This window comes from Phoca vitulina, unplaced genomic scaffold (genome assembly GCF_004348235.1).
Source record: "Phoca vitulina isolate PV1807 unplaced genomic scaffold, GSC_HSeal_1.0 scaffold41, whole genome shotgun sequence".
NCBI lineage: Eukaryota > Metazoa > Chordata > Mammalia > Carnivora > Phocidae > Phoca > Phoca vitulina.
Genome location: NW_022589744.1, coordinates 12028200 through 12051434, shown reverse-complemented (window position 1 = coordinate 12051434; position 23235 = coordinate 12028200). Strand labels below are relative to the sequence as shown.

At 45.0% G+C, this 23235-nt stretch overlaps 1 protein-coding gene across 2 annotated transcripts in view; it reads left to right on the top strand.

The window, feature by feature from the left end:
* Positions 1-8157: 8157 nt before the first annotated feature.
* The window catches only part of RNF157 (ring finger protein 157), a 79114-nt gene continuing 64036 nt past the window's right edge, over positions 8158-23235 (top strand). The window contains exon 1 of one of the 2 annotated variants that reach the window (XM_032429377.1): positions 8158-8300. In XM_032429377.1, coding sequence (XP_032285268.1) covers positions 8213-8300 — 88 coding nt within the window. In that variant the 5' untranslated portion in view covers positions 8158-8212. The remainder of the gene's footprint in view (positions 8301-23235) is intronic. The other variant, XM_032429376.1, reaches the window with a different exon arrangement.

Genomic DNA, 23235 nt, shown 5'->3' with positions numbered 1-23235 from the left:
TTATTTATTTGACAGAGAGAGACACAGCGAGAGAGGGAACACAAGCAGGGGGAGTGGGAGAGGGAGAAGTAGGCTTCCCGCAGAGCAGGGAGCCCGATGCGGGGCTCGATCCCAGGACCCTGGGATCATGACCTGAGCCGAAGGCAGACGCTTAACGACTGAGCCACCCAGGCGCCCCTAAAAGAAAAAAAAAATCTTAAAAAATGATTATTCTTCATATGTATTTCAATAGCCATGTGCACTTACATATGGGAAACAATGTATCCAGTCCTTTGGTTGGGGGTGGGGGTGCATTCAAAGAAAGGTAAGACCAGGGATGGCAGGTAAACAGGCTCAGGGAGTGGGCAAACCCTGATGGGCAGCATTTGATGGTTTCTGTGGTTTAAATAGTCTCTTTGTGGCCAATTTCAAGCTACTAACAGTTTAACACCTGGCTGGCAAAATTCCTGAACAATTAGCTCTAGAGAGCAGGCTCCAACCCAATGAGCTTTCTCTCTAGTTAGCAAATGACACGTAAGTGCAAAGTTAACAATAGCGACTCCTAGATACACCCCTGCCCCCAGTCCACAGAGGACTGATCCAGATCCGGAGCTAGAAGGCCATTTAGGGGTGGCAGTCCCTTTGGTGCAGGGACTGAGGCTGTTGCATTTGGGGGAGGAAAAAGCCTGGCTTTTTCTCTGGCCATTCAGCAGCTACCACAAGTGTGATGGGTAAGATGTGTTCCTGGCATTTTGAGTTCCCAATGGGCACGGAAAGATGATATCTCAGGGGACCCAACCCCTGGCTCTGCCTCCGAGCTGTGGGGCACCAACCTCCCTTTCACCATATGCACACTGAAGGCAGGGCCTTGAACGCACGTCCTGGCTCTGAAATCCCGGAATTCTGACATAAAAAAATACCTTGGGAATTCAACCACTTCACAAACAAAAAAAAAAATTTTTTTTTGATTAACAAAAGTTAGCATTTATTGAGCACCTGCTGTATCCCTTGCTGTATCCTCCTGCTTTCTATACCTTGTCTAACTGAATGTTCAAGTAGCACTTTGCTATTCTCATGTCATTTATACAGGAGGAAAGTAAGGCTCAGGGAGATTGAAGGACTTTCCCAGGGCACACAGACAATAATAGAAGAGCTGGGTTTTGAACCTTGTCCTACATGTAAGTATCAAATGAGTTATACAGAAAATTATTCGTGCAATAGGACTTCTAAGAAAGAAGAGTCAACGGTGGGCCAGGGTTCTCAGAGGCGGCTTCATAGAGAAGGTGGGATTTCAGCTGAGGGGATTCACCTCTGCACACATCAGTCGCACCTGTAGAAAGGTTTTCCATGAGCAAACACATGAACAGGAATGATAGCTACATTCGCGGTACAAGTGGGTTATATGAGAAGCAGAGGGAGGAAATACCTCAGGGGTAAAACACTTGTCTTGTTTAAGGTAATAGGGAGCCACTGAAGGTATATGGGCAAGGGAGTAGCATACCAGGAAAGTTAACCCGAGAGTGATTTTTTTTTTTTTAAGGATTTTATTTATTTATTTGAGAGAGAATGAGCAGGGGGGAGAGGCAAGGGAGACGGAGAAGCAGGCTCCCCACTGGGCAGGGAGCCCGGTATGGGACTCCATCCCAGGACCCTGAGATCATGACCTGAGCCGAAGGCAGACACCTAACCGACTGAGCCACCCAGGCCCACCACCCCAGGGTGATCTTTAGAGGCAGGACCAAGAAGCAGGAAGACCAGAGAGAAAGCTAATGAAATCGCCAGACCTCTCTTCATACATAGATTTCATCTTGGAATAAAAGATAACAGTATACAACTAAGCAATATAATAAATATACACCTCATGGTGCATAAAAAAGATCTAGGGCTTCCAACAGTACTGTGAGAACCAAAACTGTAGGTAGTACCTCTGTTTATTACTCGGCAGGCTCGACACAGAGTCTTTGAGGCACCCTAATGAGGATGGTAGTTATCACTTAAATAAACAAGCAATTAGCTCAGGAATAAACGTGTCATTGTAAATTAAGTCATTGAATCGCTGGCCTGTGGTGGACTTTAGCCCATACTCAGGCTTTAGCAGAGACACATCATTAGTGCGTATAGGATGCTTTTAACCCACTTGGTAAGAATCTGATCTGACCCTCCGTAGCTGCTCTCACTCCCCTCTTCTCATCTGCTGCGCTTTGGTTCCTGTGCCTGCAAGGAGTTAGGTGACGACCTGACCTCAGCTCCAGTTTCTGAGGAGTGGAGGGGGAAGTGCAGCTGAGAGAAGCTCACGGCTTTCTTATTCCTACTCAAGCGTGGTTATGGACAGCTTCCATGCAAACGCAGTGTATTGCGCGTTGCATCCGCACTGTTTGTGTTGGGTTTCTGAGCTTTTCCCTTGAGTTGATTTGTCTTCTTACATTGGCCCTAGAACACAGCCTACCCTGCAATAAAAAGAAACCAAACCAGCAGTACGCGTTTCGCTTAGCAAGACCCAGTGCATGGATGGAGCCTGGGATCCCCGAGTTCTGAGCCATGCTGCTATTTGTATGCCTTGGGCCAGTCCCTTCCCCTCCCCAGGCTGCTGCTGCTTCATCTGTCAGGTGAAGGGGCTGGACTAGATGACCTTTAGACTTCTTCCAGATCTGATGCTCCCACCAGGACATGCATCGTCAAGAAACCCTAGGAGAAGGAAGAGAATTCATTCTCGTTTTCTTCCTTTGAATTTCTAAGTAACCACAGTTGATCATTGGTTAAAGAGGGGTACGAGGGCTGTCGCCACGCTGCCTCTCTCACACTCTGGTTTCTCTGGGTCGCAGGAGACAGAGGCTGGGCTTTTTGCCTGCCTGGTGTGTTTACCTGAGAAGGGCAGTAGGGGCAGCCGAGTGGATACTGGGCTGAAATAGCAGTGCATTCTTTTCGCACTGACTTCATCGCACAGAATGTGCAGCCCCAGGTGGGGCCGAGCTCAAAACCAAAAGCAGGGCTGGGCAGATGAAGGCAGAAGTGAGTGTACTGAAACTAGCTTACAGGGTCTGGTATTTGATAGAACGATCTGGAAGTCAACTAAAATAGGGGTGCCCGGGTGGCTCAGTCGGTGAAGCATCTGCCTTTGGCTCAGGTCATGATCTCGGGGTCCTGGGACCGAGCCCTGCATCTGGCTCCCTGCACAGCAGAGAGTCTGCTTGTCCCTCTCCCTCTGCCCCCGACTCGTGATCTCCCTCCCTCCCTCTCTCTCTCTAAAATAAAAAAAAAAATAATGGAAGTAAACTAAAATAAAGTGCAATAGAACAGACTCTAATTTCTTTTTTTTTTTTTTAAGATTTTATTTATCTATTTGACAGAGAGAGACACGAGAGAGGAAACACAAGCAGGGGGAGTGGGAGAGGGAGAAGCAGGCCTCCCGCGGAGCAGGGAGCCCGACGCGGGGCTTGATCCCAGGACTCTGGGATCATGACCTGAGCCGAAGGCAGACAGATGCTCAACGACTGAGCCACCCAGGCGCCCCTCTTCTAATTTCTTTAAACTAGTCCTTTAATAGGATTAATGTCCCAGGTCCCTCATTTCTGCAGATGCCAGATGCCCAGGCAGCAGGGCTAAAACTAGGGACAGGCGGTTGAGGTGCCTACCTGGGCCTGGCAGCGAGCGTGAGCGCCACGTGAAGGTCACGCACCCCAGCACCTTACTCTACTCACCCTGGGCTCGGCCACGCAGGGCAGCTTAAGCATCGTCTTTCATTTTGGTCTTAAATGGAAAAGTAGATTAAGAAGCTACAGACCCAACTGGAGTTTGCAGCCCTGGGAACAGTTCTCCTTTGTTAGCTGCACGCAGCTGAGGAGGAAATTAACAATGAGGAATTCACATTTGGCAAGAAGCAAAATATGAAAGCCTGATTGCTGGCTTCCTAATGGACAAGGTTATTTTCCTCAACAGACAGGGTTAGGTTGCCCGAGGAACCATCTGCAGGGTCCGAAAGCATTTAGGATCAGACCCCTCTGCCAGTGTCAGCCTAGTCCACTGATCTGGAGTAGGATGTGAAATTCTCTTCTGGTTGTTTTAGCTTTAATCCACTGAAGCCATGGCGCAAGGACTGAGAGTGGGATCAGGGGCCATGTGTCGCTGATTGGGCCCTATCTTTTGGAAAGACCTGCACTCACTCAGAACAGCCAGAGGTATAATCTTCCTATCACCCTAGCAGGGACAGAACGGCCAAACCAACAGCAAAGAAGGGGTCTGTCTTAGCCCCAGCCCTTTTGGGTCCCAGAGACATCCCCCCCCCCCCGCCCCCGCCCCCGCCCTTTCCCCTGCTGTCTTGGGAATGCTGTGCTGCAAACAGGGCTGCATCTGTCAGCTTTTCACCAGCAGGCTATCTCTCCTTCCTGTTACAGGAATCTGTGAGAATCGTTCAAATGAGTGGATTGTCACAAAGGTGGAAAATGCACATCTGAGCTGAAATCAGGACAGCCCAAACGAGCAAAATTGAAAGCTCTAAGGGATGAGCTGACCTCGAAATTACTCTTACCCTGTGCTTCCCCCACCCGCTTCTCCTTTCTCCCTTAGACCCAAGGTTGAGAAAAGCTGGGACCTGATAAAATGTGTGGCTTTTCCTCCCAGCCTTGAGTAGATGCTCAGAGGAAACCCGTGAGACCCTTAAACGCTGGGTTCTCTGCGGAGATTCTCCCAAGGGCTGCTTGTGTAGCATGCAAATGGAGAGGATGCTGTGAGGCCGTTTACACAAAGGATGCCTGGTATTTGCATGTAATTTCCCCACGCACCCTGTGCCACCCCTCACCAGACCATTTATTCAAGTTAAAAGCATTTTTATGGCTCTCTTGATGGCAATCACTTCTGGATTTTTCCTTTGTCTGTGCCGTCTTCTCCCTCAGGCCCTCTCCCTGGCCCAGATCTCCGGCAAGGGAGCCAAGTGGCGCCAAGGAAGGACCAGAGAGGAATGCAGGACTGGCCCCCAAGAGGTGGCTGCTCCAAGGCTTGGTTGCATATCTCTTCTTTGCCCTGGGCACTGGCTGAAGTTCTCTTTTCCCAAACCACAACACTATGTGATTACATTGTAGAAAGTGGGACTTGAACTCAACTCCCAGAAAGTCTCTTTGAGCTACAATTTTCTCCAAACTATCCCCTATCCCTTTCTCTTCTGCCTCATGAGCCTAGAGGGCTGGTTATCACTTCTTTTTGTTTTTTAAAATTAATTGAAAAGAATTTTTTTTTTGAGTAGGTTCCACACCCAATGTGGAGCTTGAACTCACAACCCTGAGATCAAGAGTCACATGCTCTACCGACTAAGCCAGCCAGGCCACCCTATTACTTCTCTTTATTTATTTATTATTTATCTATCTATTTATTTATTTTTCCTACTATTTCTTTTTTAAAGATTATTTATTTATTTGAGATAGAGAAGGCAAGCACGAGCGGGGGGTGGGGGAGGAGGGGGCAGGGGGAGAAGGAGAAGCAGGCTCCCCGCTGAGCAAGGAGCCCTATGTAGGGGTCGATCCCAGGACCCTGGGATCATGACCTGAGCCGAAGGTAGACGCTTAACAACTGAGCCACCCAGGCGCCCCCCTAAAGATAAATTCTTAATAAAATAAAATTACCTGGCCCTCACTGGCTGCTGTGAAGAAGCAATGAGTGGATCAAGGCTCAGTTAAAAAGAAATAATAGGAAAAGGGGCACCTGAGTGGCTCAGTTGGTGAAGCGTCTGCCTTCCACTCAGGTCATGATCCCAGGGTTCTGGGATCGAGTCCCACATCCAGAACCTTGCTCAGCAGGGAGCCTGCTTCTCCCTCTGTCACTGCTCCCCCAGCTTGTACCCTCTCTCTCTCTGACTAGTAAATAAATAAAATCTTAAAAAAAAAAAAAGAATTTATCTTTGAGTAATCTCTACACCAAACATGGGGCTTGAACTCACAAGCCCTGAGATCAAGAGTCATATGCTCTACAGACTGAGCCGGCCAGGCACCCCAGGGCCAGGTTACTTTACAGACGAGAAGACCGAGAATTGGTGAGAGCTTAGTTCAAAGTTATGTAACTGGTTAGGGTCTTGATTTGTCCAACTCAAAGTCAGTGCTTTTTCTCTGTCTCCGTTTCTTCGATTGTAAAATGGGGGTGTTAAGAGCCCGTACTTCATAGGGTTACTATGAAGGATGAATGCTTTAATATGTAAAAGCGTTCAAAACAGGGCCTGGCAGAGAGAGTGTTCAATAAATGTCCACTAATAGTACTGTGCTATGCCTTGTTTTTCTTTTCTTTTCTTATTCTAAGCATTGGATTCCTGACTCATTTGTGGGAGGAGGAACCAGTTAGGCTTGGACAGTGTTATCTAAGATTTGGAATGAACCCGTTTCCCAGACTCAGAGCAGGCTGAGTTGGGAACAGAACAGATCCTTGCAAGCAACAGAACTGAGCTGCCCTATTGAGCCACATCCCCGTCTGGCTCTGACTGAGACCCTCAGATTCGGAGAAACCCATAACGAGGATGGTGCAGGATGTTAAGGGCAGGAAGAACAAAGGTTTCTGAGCAGATCCCAAGATGATGAGGCAACATTTTACTCTGCAATGTGCTGAAGGCCTTCTATTTTGAGGTGGTTCTAGATTCTTCATGACTGATATTGTACCTATGGTTACTATAAGGTAGGGCCTGCACGAGAGGAGAGGAGTATCAAGAAGGACATCAGTTCCCTCCCAGAGATATGTACGGAAGCCTTCCAGTGGTTAGGGCCAGGGGCTGGAGGGAGGGCTCTGAACTCTGCCAGGTGCTTGGGAGAAGGCTGCCCACCAGCTTGTCTGGGCCAGGGACTTGACCTGTAGCTCAAGCCCCTCTTACAGCATCAGTCAATATAAATAACAGCAATGTGTTCCTGCCATCCTAGGGACTCTGGAGAAAACCAAGGCAACTGGGCTTCGGTGCCTTTAGCATCAGGTCTGTTGCTGAAAAGAGGGCAATGAAAAATGCAAAATGGAATCAAGAAAGAGCTAGACTCTATAAAAAGGCTTAGCGAACCTAATCAAGGGAACTGAACACTCCACAAACTGTACTTCAAACATTGTGAAAAGTTGTTGAAGTCATGTTCTAGCAGTTGAAATTTCTGCTGATCAGTCCACTCTCTCAGAAAAAAACCCACCAGACCCACAAATAAAATAAAAGGTTTAAAATACAGATGTCTATAATTAAGCTTTAGAACGTCGCCTTCTGCCTGTCCAAGCCTCCCACAGTCTTGTGTGCTTTTATCAAGAGGGGCCCCTTGTTCTGCCTGGCCCTATTTGCGTTCCCCTGCGTTGACTTTTCGCACGCAGGCCTCCAAAGTTTCCAAAAGATGCAATCAGAGGTTGGATGTCTTGATCTTATCTTGGGCTGATGCTCTCCAAACTTCAGAGCTACAGGAGCCGCCTCAGGGACCCAAAAACAGAGTGCATGGAAAGAGTTCGGCGCTCTGAAAGGAGCTACGTGAGAGGGATGGCGACATCTTCCTAGCGGGTTACCGGTATTGAGTAATCTCCCCGACCCCTGGGAGATGGGATCAGCAGGGCACTTTGGGGCAGAGGCGCTGGGGGGCGAGAGAGATGCTCACGCCACGCAGTCCTCTGCTGCGAACGCACTCGCACCGCTACGGCCGGGGGCCGGGGTCAGGACCCGCGGGCCGGGGGCGCCCCTCTGCCGGCTCCTGACCGCCGGCTCGCTGATGCCAGGGGCGGGGCTGGAGCAGCCTTCCCTCCGCCGGACGGCCGCGCGCCGCCTTCGGGGGGTCTGGGAGAATGGCGAGCAGCCTCCGGGCCCGACTGTCGTCCGACCCGGATCCCGCAGACACCCCCGGCCCCCGCCCGTAGCCTCGAGCCCCCAGCCGGCTCCCCGCGCCGGGACCGCCGCCGCTCGTGCCTCATCCCGCCGCCCATTGGCTGGCGCGCCGCCGACGCCCCGCCCCGCCCCGCCATTGGCCGCGGCCGCCGCGGGCCCCGCGCTCGAGCGGTCGCTGACATCACGCGGCCTGAGGCGGCGGCGGCGGCGGCGGCGGCTGCGCCCCCGGCCCGGCCCGCAGCCCCCCTCGGCAGAGGCGCCGCCGCGGGGCCCGGCGGAGGATGGTGCGCAGCGCGCCGGGGGCTCCCCGCTGCCAGAGCCGCAGCGCCGAGGCGGAGCCGGCCGCGGCGGGCAGCCGACCCCCGCACCGCGCGCGGGGCGAGCGGCCGCGGTGAGGCGCGAGGGTGGCGCGGGCGCAGCGCCATGGGGGCCCTGACCAGCCGGCAGCACGCGGGCGTGGAGGAGGTGGACATCCCGTCCAATTCCGTGTACCGCTACCCGCCCAAGTCCGGTGAGGGCCGGCGGGCGCGGGCCGGGGCGCGCCCCGGGGCCGGGGGTGGGAGGTCTGCGGGCCGGCGCGGAGGGGTCCTCGGCGGGGTGGCCGCGGTGGCCGGCCGGCCCGCCGCCCGAGGACGCGAGCGGCCTGCAGGCCGTGTGCCCGGTGGCAGAGACGCGTGCGGGGGGACTGCGGCTCCCGAGGGGCGGGGTGCCCGCGGCCCCGACGGGACCCTTGCTCCGCGCCCGGTGCGCCTTTTCCCCTCGGGAGCTGAGGGCTAGGGGAGGCGGGCCTGGCATCCCGCACCGGCGCCTGTGCTGGGGGGGGCGGGGGGACGGCCGGGGTCCGCGCATCCAGGCCTCTGGAGAGGGAGGCACGGGCGCAGGTTGGAAGTAGGTTTCTCAGGGCGAAGCTTCCAATGCCTGCTGGAGGATGGAGGCCCAGAATGCGTTTGCAGGGCTGCGCTTTTCAAGAGGCTGTCAGAAGCCAAAAGAAGTGTTTAACAGAAATGTTTGGGAGTCTGAGTATCAGAGTGAGCCGGGTTGTCCCTTTGCCAGAGTAGCGGCAGACCTGGTTTTTAGAATGGGGATAGCTTGGGGACAGGGCACAGGTATTTAAAATGTACAGAAGTATTCCGTTTGTTTTCAGAATCATTAAAAAGGTAAACGTGTCCAGCCTCTGGGTTGTGGCATAAAGCGTCAGAGGTGGAGGAGGATTTTGACAGCGAAGGATAGAGGATCACAAGTGGATTGAGCACCGGCCAATTCTGGACTGCTGGTGCATGACCTAACTCTATGCTCTTTATTTTTCATTGCTTTTCTCAAGACTTCTGGGGGACCGGTGGCTACCATCTTCTCTTTGGCCTAGGACCCGAGGAGGATTTTTGTGATCTTGGAGAGGTGTCAGAATTAGAGCCTTAGAATAAAGACATGCTAATGAGATGAGCTGGTTTCCCAGCAGTGTGTCCCGTCTGTGCCAGGTGGAAGCAGGGACCAGACAATGGACCTGCACCCTGCAGAGTGTCTGCGAGAGCTGTGTTTCTGATGCTTTTGTGCCAAAGCATGAATCCTTGCCGACATGAATATGATTAAGAGCTGTTTTAGAACAGTCTAAGATAAAGCTGCGGATCTTGAGCGTTTTAATAAAACTCTAGCTAATTACGACTATATGAAACCAATGCCAAAAGAAGCATGCACTTTGCTTTTTAATAGACAAAAATATGCACAAGTATTTGTGGGTTTTTTTTTTTTCCCCCTGAAATCACTTAGCTTTTATTGATCACAATATGGAACATGTTTTGCTGAGCTTGGAGATTTCAGTAGAGTTTGCAGTCTCAGAAGAGGATTCACCCTCCCTTCACGTGTGGGAATTAGCATAGGTAAATCTCTAGAAGGCTGTTCCCCAAAGGATAGTAAGTAATACAAGTATGAATCTTGGATGATGATCATAAAAGGATCAAAAGGCCGAACTGAAACTTTTCTTAACCAACACACTCAGTGCTAACAGTCTGAAATAATTCTCTCCACTCCATCCATGTTTTAAAAGTGTTAACTAGTTGTAAATCATTTTTTTTTAAAGATTTTATTTACTTATTTGAGAGAGAGAGAATGAGAGAGAGCACATGAGAGGGGGGAGGGTCAGAGGGAGAAGCAGACTCCCCGCCAAGCAGGGAGCCCGATGCGGGACTCGATCCAGGGACTCCAGGATCATGACCTGAGCCGAAGGCAGCCGCCCAACCAACTGAGCCACCCAGGCGCCCGTAAATCATTTTTAATTGGAAGTTATGTATGTGAGAAATCTTTACAACAAGGGGACCACATTATTTATGTTGAAGATAAAACACAAAAAATAAGAATCAGGAGCACCTGGGTGGCTCAGTTGGGTAGGCATCTGCCTTGGGCTCAGGTCATGATCAGGCTCCCTGCTCGACATGGTGTCTTCTCTCTCTCCTTCTGCCTCCCCCCACCCCAACCCTGGTTCTCTCTCTCTCAAATAGAAAAATAAAATCTTAAAAAAAAAAAAAAAGAATCATAACATTCAGGTCCCAGTCAGCAAACCTTTGTGTACTTGAGAATTTCCATGAACTTGTATATGCTCTGGTGTGGAGGCATCTCCCACCCTTCATCTGATCTTTAAATTGACCTGTCTTTTTGTAGGATGACAGTATTGTAGACCTGAAAGTAACCTTTGAGAGAATTTGGCCCAGGATATGCTCATCTCACCGATAAGAAAATGGAAGTCAGAGAAACAAATTAGTATAGCCAGGGTCACCCAGTTAGTGCTCTTCTCTCTAAGCCATCAGCCTCTGCCTTTCACAAGGAATTGGACTTGTGATGATTTGTGGAAAGGAAGCTGTTCTGCGCCAGGACTGAGACAAAACTCAAAGGTCTGTCCTTGTTGAAGGATCAGACTGGGTTGATTTTGAGAAGTCTTATCTTTTTTAAAAAAAATATTTATTTATTTGACAGAGAGAGACAAGGCGAGAGAGGGAACCCAAGCAGGGGGAGTGGGAGAGGGAGAAGCAGGCTTCCCGCGGAGCAGGGAGCCCAGTGCGGGGCTCGATCCCAGGACCCTGGGACCATGACCCGAGCCGAAGGCAGACGCTTAACGACTGAGCCACCCAGGTGCCTGAGAAGTCTTCTTATCTTCAGTAGTGATAGAGCAAAGCAAATAGCAGAGTCTGCTTTCTTCAGGTGACCGGCTAAGCCGAGACCTCTGGCTCTCTGGAAAGTCTCAAGCTCTGCTGCCTGTGGAATAATTTCAAAAACAGCTCTGTCATCCGTCCCTGTCTTGATGATCACAGTGCCCAGCAGAATTGCTTTCCTTATTTTGTATTTTTAGAGGAACCCCTTAGTTTTGTATGCTCACTGAACTGGAAATATTTAGAAATTATTGCGAACAGTGGATTTCATGTTGAAACTTAGGTTCATTTTTTTAGAGATGGGTGGAAATAAAATAGCCTAAATTTTTTACGATTATTTATTTTTGGGGGGCGCCTGGGTAGCTCAGTCAGTTAATTGTCGGACTCTTGATCTCAGCTCAGGTCTTGATCTCGGGGTCATGAGTTCAAGGCCCACATTGGGCTCCACGCTGGGTGTGGACCTACTTAAAAAAAAAAATTTATTTTTTGAATAAGTAATGTAAGTTACATGATTCAAAGTTTTTTTTATTTTTAAAGATTTTATCTATTTATTAGAGCGTGAGTGGGGGCGGGGGGGTGGACAGAGAGAGAGGGAGAGAAAGAATCTCCAGCAGACTCTGAGCAAAGCCAGAGGCGGGACTGGATCCCATGACCTTGAGATCATGACCTGAGCCAAAATCAAGAGTTGGATGCTTAACCGACTGAGCCACCCAGGCGCCCCCATGTTTCAAAATTTAATAGGATGAAAAGTCATACAGTGAAAGTCTTGTTCTCACTGTACTATTCATCTACCCATTTTCTTCCCATACACCTCCCATCCCTGTGTAACCACTTTTAGTTTCTTTGGAATTCTTCCAGAGTTTCTTTTTTTTTTGTGAAGATTTTATTTATTTATTTGATAGAGAGACAGCGAGAGAGGGAACACAAGCAGGGGGAGTGGGAGAGGGAGAAGCAGGCTTCCCGCGGAGCAGGGAGCCCAGTGCGGGGCTCGATCCCAGGACCCTGGGATCATGACCTGAGCCGAAGGCAGACGCTTAACGACTGAGCCACCCAGGCGCCCCTCTTCCAGAGTTTCTTGTGCAGATAAAAGCATAGCATGCAATTTAGACTGTTCTGCACCTTTTTTCCCACTTTTTCAAAAAGATTTTATATTTTTAAGTAATCTCTATGCCCAGTGTGGGTCTTGAACTCACAACCCCGAGATCAAGAGTCACATGCTCTACTGACTGAGCCAGCCAAGTGTCTTTGTCTTTTTTTTTTCACTTTTAGAGATATTGGAAGTCTTTTTATATTATTTCCATATTAGAGAGTATCTTTGTTCTTTTTTTTTTTTTAAGATTTTATTTATTTATTTGACAGAGAGGCACAGGGAGAGAGGGAACACAGAGGGAGAAGCAGGCTTCCCGCGGAGCAGAGAGCCCGATATGGGGCTCGATCCCAGGACCCTGGGACCATGACCTGAGCCGGAGGCAGACGCTTAACGACTGAGCTACCTAGGCGCCCTGTTTTTAACAGCTGTATAATATTCCTTTGTATGCTAATGCCCTATTTTAACATAGTCTTCTGTTGAACATTTGGGAGCTTTTTGTTGTTGTTGTTGTTTCAATTTTTTACTGTTGTAAACAGTGCAGCAATGATGGATGTTATACAAATGTTCTTAGGTGGTATTTAGCTTTCTTAATAAACACATGATTTTTAGTCATTTAAATAACAAGGCATGGTGGGAGCTCATTTCTAGATAGTATTTCTACATTAGCATAGAAAGCTATTTATAGCACTGTTCTGCGTTTGGTTGTACCTTTGTAATTTTTGAGTTAGAAGCTATGCATGCTTTTAAATCCTTCTCTAAGATCTTCCCTTCTTTAAAAGCCCATGATCATTTGTTTAGCAAAGGTATGGCTTTGCTGAGGTGGTTGTTTTTATGCATGCATGCTCATCTTTTGAAAGGGGTATCCACATTAATAAAAGTCATTAGGCCTGTTTTCTCTATCCAGCAAGAAATGGGCATACTATAAAGACAATTTAATTCATTGTAATTCAGCATCTAATGAATCTAGTTTATTTCTTTCTACATATTTGAGTAAATTGAAAAACAAGAGTAATTCATTTTGCTCAGGTTGTTTTTTTGTTGTTGTTTTAAAGATTTTATTTATTTATTTGACAGAGAGAGATAGTGAGAGCAGGAACACAAGCAGGGGGAGTGGGAGAGGGAGAAGCAGGCTCTCTGCGGAGCAGGGAGCCCGATGCGGGGCTCGATCCCAGGATCCTGGGATCATGACCTGAGCCAAAGGCAGACGCTTAACGACTGAGCCATCCAGGCGCCCCTTGCTCAGGTTGTTAAGAGCTAAACCTATTATAAAAATTCAGAATGGTAGAGTCCTGAGCAGTTAGCATTGTTATTCTCCAAATTTTTGTTACATTGGAGTACATATATGCTTGTCACGTGGGTCTGTCCTATGGCAAGAGCAATTTTTAAAGCACAGGTCATGGGATGCCTGGGTGGCTCAGTTGTTAAGCGTCTGCCTTCGGCTCAGGTCATGATCCCAGAGTCCTGGGATCCAGCCCCGCATCGGGCTCCCTGTTCAGCGGGAAGCCTGCTTCTCCCTCTCCCACTCCCCCTGTGTTCCCTCTCTCGCTGTGTCTCTCTGTCAAATAAATAAAATATTTTAAAAAATGAATAAAGCACGGGTCATGTCTTTGTCCGTTAGATAGTTATAAAAGTTACTCTTAACTTTTAGGAACATTAATATTAGTTTTGACACCAAGGACTTAAAAATCTGGAACTCACTACAGAATAAAGAATTGTTTGGTTCCGGCACAGTTAGATACCTCAAAATTAAGTAAGTTCCTGAAATTCATAGTAAATACATTTAATACAATAAAAACCTCAGTGTTGCTCCATTTAATGATGAAGTCATCAAGATCAAGAGTTCAAATGCTAGTATTTTTTTTTGAGAGAGAGAGAGAGCGTGCACGCACACGTCCACACATGTGCGTGCGAGTGGAGGGGAGGGGCACAGGGAGAGGGAGAGAGAGAATCTTAAGCAGGCTCCGCACCCAGTGCAGAGCCTGATGTGACTTTACCTCATGACTGAGGGTCATGACGTGAGCCGAAATCAAGAGTGTGTCGCTTAACTGACTGAGCCACCCAGGCGCCCCTCAAATGCTAGTATTATTTTTTTAAACACTTCAAATGTAGTACTTCTCCTGTTGTTTTTTTAAAGATTTTATTTTTTTATTTGAGAGAGAGAGTGAGCGAGAAAGAGCATGAGCAGGGGGAGGGGTAGAGGGAGAAGCAGACTCCCCATTGAGCAGGGAGGCCTATGTGGGTCTCAAGCCTAGGACCCTGGGATCACGACCTGAGCCAAAGGCAGACGCTTAATGACTGAGCCACCCAGGCACCCACCTCTTAAAACATGTAATATTTTTGCTTTATTTGTACTTCACTTCATTATTAACAGACTGATTTCTTTCACTTCTTGATTTTGTCCTCAGATTTAGGGCCTTTGATTTCCTTATATGATGGTGGTTATGTTTGGTTCTTTAGCATCTCTTTTCTCTTTCTGTTCATTACCATTAATGTACATTATTGAGCACCTGCTCTGCACCAGTATATAGATTCTGATCCTTGTGCTCAGTGATTTTGATTCCTATGGCAAGCAGCAGGATAGCTCTCAAATCAACTTTGTAAGTCAGAATATGGGTCACAGAAGGGAGTATTAACAATACAGGCTATTTGTATTAACAATACAAGCTATTTGGTGGCAGAATCATTTAGTATTCTCCAATAAACAGAATCAATAGGAGATATATTTTATTAAGATTTTATTTATTTATTTGACAGAGAGAGAGAGAGAGATCACAAGTAGGCAGGCAGTCAGAGGGAGAGGGAGAAGCAGACTTCCCGCTGAGCCGGGAGCCCGCTGTGGGGCCCAATCCCAGGACCTTGGGATCATGACCTGAGCCGAAGGCAGACACTCAACCGACTGAGCCACCCAGGCGCCCCGATATATGTATATTTTAAAAATATATGTATATCCCTTAAAATAAAAAGACTTATTTTAAGGAATTGGCTCCTGTGATTGTGGGGGCTGGCAAGTCTAAAATATTTAGGGCCCGCCAGCAAGCTGGAAACTCAGACAAGAGTTGATATAGTCTTGAATCTGAAATCTCTAGAGCAAGCTGGCGGAATGGAAACTCAGGCAGGATTTCTATATTAGAGTCTTAAGACAGAATTCCTTCTTTTCTGGGGAACCTCAGTTTTTGCTCTTATAGTCTTCATCTGGTTAGATGAAGCCCACCCACATTATCAAGGGTAATCTCTCTTACTTAAAGTGAACTAATTATAGATGTTAATCATGTGTGCCAAATAACCTCACAGCAACATCTAGACTAATGTTTGGATAAACAACTCGCACCATACCTTAAAATTTAAGTTGACACATAAAATTTAACAATTATAGTGGTTTCCTATTTTAACTAATTATTCTTGCAAAGTAGGTGCTAAGCTCGAGGTTTTAGTTGCTGAAAGAGTGCTTGTGCTATGAAAACATTTTTTTAATCTAAAAATTATAGCCTTTAAAAATCATTATTTAAAAATTATGCTCCTTCCAGAATTTTAGTGCTTATCATCTATATCAGAGGTAGAATGCAGGCATACAGAGATAAATAAGAATACAGATATACCATAACCAACTGGGTTATATCCTGAGAATGCAGGGTTGGTTTGATATCTGAAATCAATGTTAATATTTTATATACCAATGCTTAATATCAATCAATATTAATATATTGTTTTAGTAGAATAAAGAATAAAAACCACATGATCATTTCAATAAGTGGAGACAAAACATTTGACAAATCCAGCCTTTTCAAGATGAAGAACACTTAGCAAACTAGGAATAGAAGGGCATCTATGGAAAGCCCAGCGAATATCATACTTAATGGTGAAATACAGAATGCCTTCCTGCTAAGATCAGGAACAAGGCAAGAATGTCTGCTGTTGCCATTCAGTGTTGATGGGAGATTCTAACTAGTATGGCAAAATAAACACACATACACGTGTAAAAAAATATCTTTAAGGTATTCAGATTGTAAGGGAAGAAGTAAAACTGTCTATTCACAGATGACATGATCCCGTATGTAGAAAATACCAAGGATTCCACAAAAATACTACTACAATTAATAAATGAGTTCAGAAGGTTGCACATCCAAGATCAACATACAAAAATCAATTCTATTTTTACACACAAGCAAAAATCTGAAAAAGAAATTAAGAAAGCAATTCATTCCCAATAGCATCAAAAAGAATAAAATTCTTAGGAATAAATTTTTTTTTTAAAATAAAGATTTTATTTATTTATTTATTTATTTATTTATTTATTTATTTGACAGACACAGCGAGAGAGGGAACACAAGCAGGGGGAGAGGGAGAAGTGGGAGAGGGAGAAGCAGGCTTCCCGCTGAACGGGGAGCCCGATGCAGGGCTGGATCCCAGGACCCTGGGATCATGACCTGAGCCGAAGGCAGACGCTTAACGACTGAGCCACCCAGGCGCCCCTTTAGGAATAAATTTAACATCAGAAGTATAAGACTTGTACACTGAAAATTCTAAAATGTTGCTGAGATTGATGCTTTAACTAAAGAAGTTTAAAAAGATCTAAGTAATTAAACATTTCATGTTGGAAAACTCAATATTGTCAAGATGCCAACGTTCTAAAAATTGAGTCAAAGTCCCAACAGACTTTTTTTTAAAATAAATTGACCAGCCGATTCTTATATTTACATGCACATGCATGTACAAGGATTTAGATTATCTAGAACAACTTTGAAAAGGAAGAATGGGGCGTCTGGCTGGCTCAGTTGGTAGAGCATGTGACTGTTGATCTCCAGGTTGTAATTTCGAGCCCATCGTTGGGTGTAGAGATTACCTAGAAATAAAATCTTAAACAAACAAACAAACAAAAGGAAGAACAAAGTTGGAGGACTTTCACTACCCAATTTAAAACATTATTATAAAACCATAGTGTGGTTTGGCACAACAAAAGGTATATAGATCAATGGAAGAGAATTGCAAGTCAGAAATAAAACCTTATATTTATGTTCAGTTGATTTTGACAAAAGTACCAAGTCAAGGGGTGCCTGGCTGGCTCAGTTGGTTATGATCTTCTTCGACTCAGGTCCGATCTTGGGGTCTTGGGATGGAGCCCTGCATTTAGCCCCAGTGGGCTCCGTGCTCAGTGGGGAGTCTGCTTGTCTCTCTCCCTCTGCCCCTCCCCTCGCTTGTGCTGTCTCTCTCTCAAATAAATTTTTTTTTTTTTAAGATTTTATTTATTTATTTGATAGAGAGCACAAGCAGGGGAAGCGGCAGGCTCCCCACTGAGCAGGGAGCCTGACGTGGGGCTCAATCCCAGGACCCTGGGATCATGACCTGAGCCGAAGGCAGATGCTTAACCTACTGAGCCACCCAGGTGCCCCATAAATAAAATCTTAAAAAAAAAAAGAGTACCAAGGCATTTCAACAGGAAAAGAATAGTGGGTGTTTTTGTTTGTTTGTTTGTTTGTTTTTGTTTCAACAAATGGTTCTGGGACATTTGGATAATAACAAGCAAAAAAAACACAAAACTTAAACTCTTCACATCACCAAGAATTAACTCAGAATGGGTCATAGAATGAAAACACAAGTCACAGAATGGGAGAAAATATTTGTAAATCGTATATATGATAAGGGGTTTGCATCAAGAATATATAAAGAACTTGTACAATTCAATAAGAAAAAGACAACCCAACTAGAAAGGGAACAATGGTCTTGAATAGACCTTTCTCCAAAAAAGGTTATACAAATGGACAATAAACACATGAAAAAATGCTCACCCTCATTAGCCATTAGGGAAATGCAAATCAAATCTACAATTAGATACCACTTCACACCCACTAGGATGGCTATAATCAATATAACAACTAATAACAAGTTTAGTGAGGATGTAGAGAAATTAAAACTCTGGTACCCTGCTGGTGGAAATGTAAAATAGTGCAGTTGTTTTGGAAAACTGTTTCACAGTTGCTTAAATGATTCACTAATACCACTTCTAGGTATATATACGTCCAAGAAAAATGGGGAATAAATAAATCCACACCAAAATGTGTACATGAATGTTCATAGTAGCATTTTTCATAATAGCTAAAAGGTCGAAATAACCCAAATGTCCATCAACTGGCAGATGGAATAGCTGATAAAATGTGGTAAGTCCATACAATGGAACATTATTTGGCAGTAACAGGGACTGAAGTATTGGTATTTGCTTCACCATGGATGAACCTTGAAAATATTAATGTTAAGTGAAAGAAGCCAGATGCAAAATGCTATATGTTGTATAATCCCGAATGTCCGCGAGAGGCAAATCCGTTGAGACAGAAAGTAGATTAGCAAGTGTCAGTGGCTGGAGGAAGGGGGAAATGAGTGACTGCTAGTGGATTTCTTTTTGTGATAATGAAAATGTCCTAAAATTGTGGTGAATAGTTGCCTAACTCATTTGAATATACTAAAAAACAATTGGATAGTACACTTTAAATAGGTGAATTGTATGGTGTGTGATTATATCTCATTAAGCTGTTTAGAAAAACGGGCCTAAATGTAAGAATGAAAACCATAAAACCCATAAAAGAAGATATAGGAGAAAATATTTATTTGATTCAGGATTAGGCAAAGAGTTCTTTGATATAGCATCAAAAGCACAATCCAGAAGAGAAAAAACTGGTAAATTGGATTTCTTCAAAATTAAGAATGTTTCTGCTTCAAAAGACATTAAGAAGCTGAAAACACAAGCCACCTTCTGAATGAAAATATTTGCAAAACACACGGATAAAGGATTTGCATCCAGAATGTACCAAGAACTTGAACAACTCAGTATTAAAAAGACAACCCAATTTAAAAATGGACAAAAGAGGGGCGTCTGCATGGCTCAGTTAGTTAAGTGTCAGACTCTTGATCTCAGCTCAGGTCTTGGTCTCAGGGTCGTGGGTTCAAGCCCCGCGTTGGGCTTCATGCTGGGCGTGGAGCCTACTTAAAAAATAAAAATGGACAAAAGAGTTGAATAGAGATATCACCAAAGAAGATACAAGAATGGCTAATAAACCCATGGAAAGGGACGCCTGGGTGGCTCAGTTGGTTAAGCAGCTGCCTTCAGCTCAGGTCATGATCCCAGGGTCCTGGGATCGAGTCTCGCATCGGGCTCCCCGATCAGCAGGGAGCCTGCTTCTCCCTCTGCCTGCCACTCCTCCTGCTTGTGCTCTCTCTCTCTCTCTCTGACAAATAAAAAAAGAAAATCTTAAAAAAAAAAAAAAAAAACCATGGAAAGATGCTTAATACCAGTAGTTGTTAGGGAAATAAAATTAAAACCACAATGAGGTAGTACTTCACAACCAAGAGGATAGCTACAATAAAAAAAACAATGTCAAGTGTTGGTGAGAATGTCGAGAAATTGCAATACTTGTGCATTGCTGTTGGGAATGTAAAATGGAAACAGCCACTTTGGAAGAGTTTGGGCGAGTCTTAAAATGTTAAACATAAATTTACCTTATGATCTAGCAATTCCACTCCCATGAATCTCTCCAAAAGATTCACACACAGACATATATACAAGTGTCCATAGCAGCATTGTTCATAATAGCCAAAAAATGGGATATAATCCAAATGTTCATCAGCTGGTGAATGGATTAACGAAATGAGACATATTCATACAGTGAAATGCTGTTCAGCAACTTAAAGGAATGAACTAGTGATACAAGCTGGACTACATGGATTAACCTCAAAAACATTGTGTTAAGTGTAAGAAACCAGTTGTAAGACTATATTATATGAATCCATTTCTATGAAATGTCTAGAAAAGGCAAATTTATGGAGATAGAAAACAGCAGTGTTTGCCTAAGGCTGGGGAACGGAGTGGGAGTTAGTTGTAAACAGGCATGAAGGAACATTTTGGGGTAATGAAAGTGTTTTCAACTGGATTGTGTGATAGTTAACCAAAGTTATTGAGTTGTACGATAGATGAATTTTATGCTGTGTATAGTATACCTCAATAAAGCTGTTAAAAATAACAGTACAGAGGGGTTTATACCAACTGAATAAAATACAGAGAAGAGCTTGATCAATTAGGGTAGAATTCTTGGGAGCAATGGCTCGTCTGAACACACTGAAGGGCTCCCAGATAGTCCAAGGGGAAGAATAGTATTTGTAATGGCCGGGAGGTTGCCGGTGTGCTTTTTAAAAATTCTTAAGTTTTTATTTTAATTTTTAAAGATTATTTTATTTTATTTATTTTTTTAAAGATTTTATCTACTTATTTGAGAGAGAGAGAGAGCGCACAAGCCGGGGAGAGAGGCAGAGGGAGAGGGAGAAGCAGACTCCCCACGGAGCAGGGAGCGCAACGTGGGGCTCGATCCCAGGACTTCGGGATCACGACCTGAGCCGAAGGCAGACGCCTGATTGACTGAGCCACCCAGGTGCCCCTAAAGGTTATTTTATTTATTTATTTTATTCTTATGTAATCTCTACACCCAACACGGAGCTCAAACTCACAACCCCACGATCAAGAGATACATGCTCTCCGGACTCAGCCAGCCAGGCGCCCCTTTAAGTTTTTATTTTAATTCCAGTTAGTTCCATACAGTGTTATATTAGTTTCAGGTGTCCTTGCCGGTGTTCTTGATGGATTTAGAGAATAATAAATAGATTAGTTGGTTGAGGCAGAGAATTCTCCTAGAAGAAAAGTAGTGAGAAATAAAATTTGGGAAGGGGGTAGGAACCAAAAGAAAAGAACCAGATGGTGTTCTAAGCAAGATTTATCTCTTAGAGATATAGGTTGTAGGGAGAAAAAGACTAGAAGCATAGAGATTTTCTAGGGAACTATAACCTGATAATCCACTGTCATCGAACTTGGAAAGGGCTGAGGTCTTGACAAGGATGCTTTGCACAAAAGCACACATTCAATGTTTGTGTGGTTTTGATGACTATGACATTTTTAACCTGAGTGACCAGAGAAGTAAAGCACCATTGACAGAAATTGGGAATCTGGGGCAGAAACTGCTTTTAAAGTGAGTCCCAAATGTCAGCCAGGGCTTTACTGCTCCTCAAAATGTAGGCGGATTAGACAGAAACCCACCCACTCCCCCAAATCATAGAGTATAGACTTCTCATGCCCCTTCCAAGATTTCTGTGAATTCCCAAATGACCCATGGCACAACCTTGTTGGCTCCTGAGCTCCAGCTTGCTGTCCCTGCCCAACAATAAATGTGATTTCAGTCCATTCTTCAGTTTCTCCAAAAAATTCCGTTCGCATAAAGTATTCAAAGTGTAGATTCTACTAAATATTTGTGGAGGGTGATGAAGTTGGGGTTTACATTGCAGAAACACAAAGGAATAGTAAGCATCATCACCCTAAACTGTACTTCAGCTGGGGAGTTTCACTGGCTATTGAGTTCACCAACCTGAGCCTTCATCCTAACGTTTCTTTCCTCTTACCTCTCCTTTTTTGACTCTTCTCCTTACCCTTTCCTCAGAAAAAAAATTACAGAGTCGTTCGAGTTGCATCAATAAGCAACAAACGTACCCGGCACTTGGTGTATTGCTCTCCATTCTAAGTAGCTCATTAAGGTATATTCCAAAAAAGATCATGCCTTTGCTAAGAGGAGTTCTGGTGACAGCTCTTAAGATAGAATGCTCTTTATTCCCCCTCTCCCAGAAGAAAAAAGGTTATTCGTTGAATTTGAAGCAAAGATAGGATATCTAGATGAAAAGATATGGCAGGTGGTTAAAGATTTGGACTGAAACCAAAGGAAGATCAGGGGAAAATGTTTGGGAGTATGGGAAAAGAGAAGCCAATGTGTGTTAATTGCCCACTGGGCCTAACAACAATCCTTTGAAAGAGGTGTTACTATCCGTTTTATAGATAAAGAAACCAAAGCCCCAGAAAGTTAAATAACTTGTCCCAGGTGACCCAGTGGAGGAGGGCAGCACCGGGATCAAATTCAGCTGTTTTAAATCAGAGCCTCTGCTTTGATTCTATGAGGAAGAGAAAGAGGGAGGGAAAGAACGAAAGAAAAGGAGAGACCTGAGCTCTTGAAGACACATCCATGTTTGTGGGCCGCATGAAAGCATGAAACAAGTTTTAGGTAGGAAGAGACTCAGAACCATGAGGATTTTGGAAGCCAAGGGGAAAAGAGCCTCAGAAATGAGCATGGAAGTCTTCTGAGCATTCATAAGGTGAGTGAAGTGTGAGAATACACTTGGCCTGCTGGGTGTTCCAGGGAAGAGTTTCAATAGAGTGGTGGAAAGCACTGTAAAGGCTTGAGGAGTCACTGGATGTGGGTGGGAGCAGACAGGAATGACAGATGGGTGGCCAGTGGGCGGATTTTAAGGCATGGCACATGGAACTCTTTTTGTATTTGTTTTTTAAGTTGAGAAGACCAGAATATGCTTGCAGCACGAGGCAAGTAAAAAGCCTGTGGAAAGAGGAATAGAAACAGAGAAAGAGAGAGGTTGTTGATGAGGTCTCGAGGAGGTAGAGACAGTTGGGGATGGGAACTCAAGTGGAAAAGTCAACTTGGAACGGGGAGAGAAGGACTACCTTCTTGAGGCCAGAAGAAAGTATGGGTAGAAATATAGGGAAGTTGTAAGGTTTTGAAACTTGTATAATGTTGAAGGGTTTTGAGGGAATGTCATAAAGTAGAAGGAAGACAGGTAGGGGGGTCAGGGTTGGGACCTTGGGAATGGGGGAAAGGTTTGGATCTGTTGACATGTGCCTTGCTTCAAATACTGTAAAATTACAGTTGTTAAAACTATATTGTGCTTGTTCAGAATAGAATAGAGTCCAGAGCTAGATATATATAGCATGATAAAAATAGATTTTCAATTTAGTGGGGGAAATGGAACGTTCAATAAATGGTGTTCGTAAAGTTTCCTATTTGGAAAAAAATGATTAACACCTTATCCCACACAGTCCATAAGGACAAATTCCAGATGTAAAAACAATCAAATAGCAACAATAATACCACCCAGGAGGGAAAAAAGCAAGCACGCAATGTAAACTAGAGAGGAGGGAATGTTCATCAGTAGAGAACCGGTTAATTAAATCTGGATGCTCAATGGGAATATAGTATAATGGATGAGAGTACTCATAGGCATTCTGGAATAAAAATAGCTGCATTTTGGACCTGACACTGCGTCTTACTACCTGTGTGATCTTGGATAAATTACTTACTTTCTCTGTGCATTTATCATCAGTTCGGTAAAATTAAAAAAAAAAAAACTTA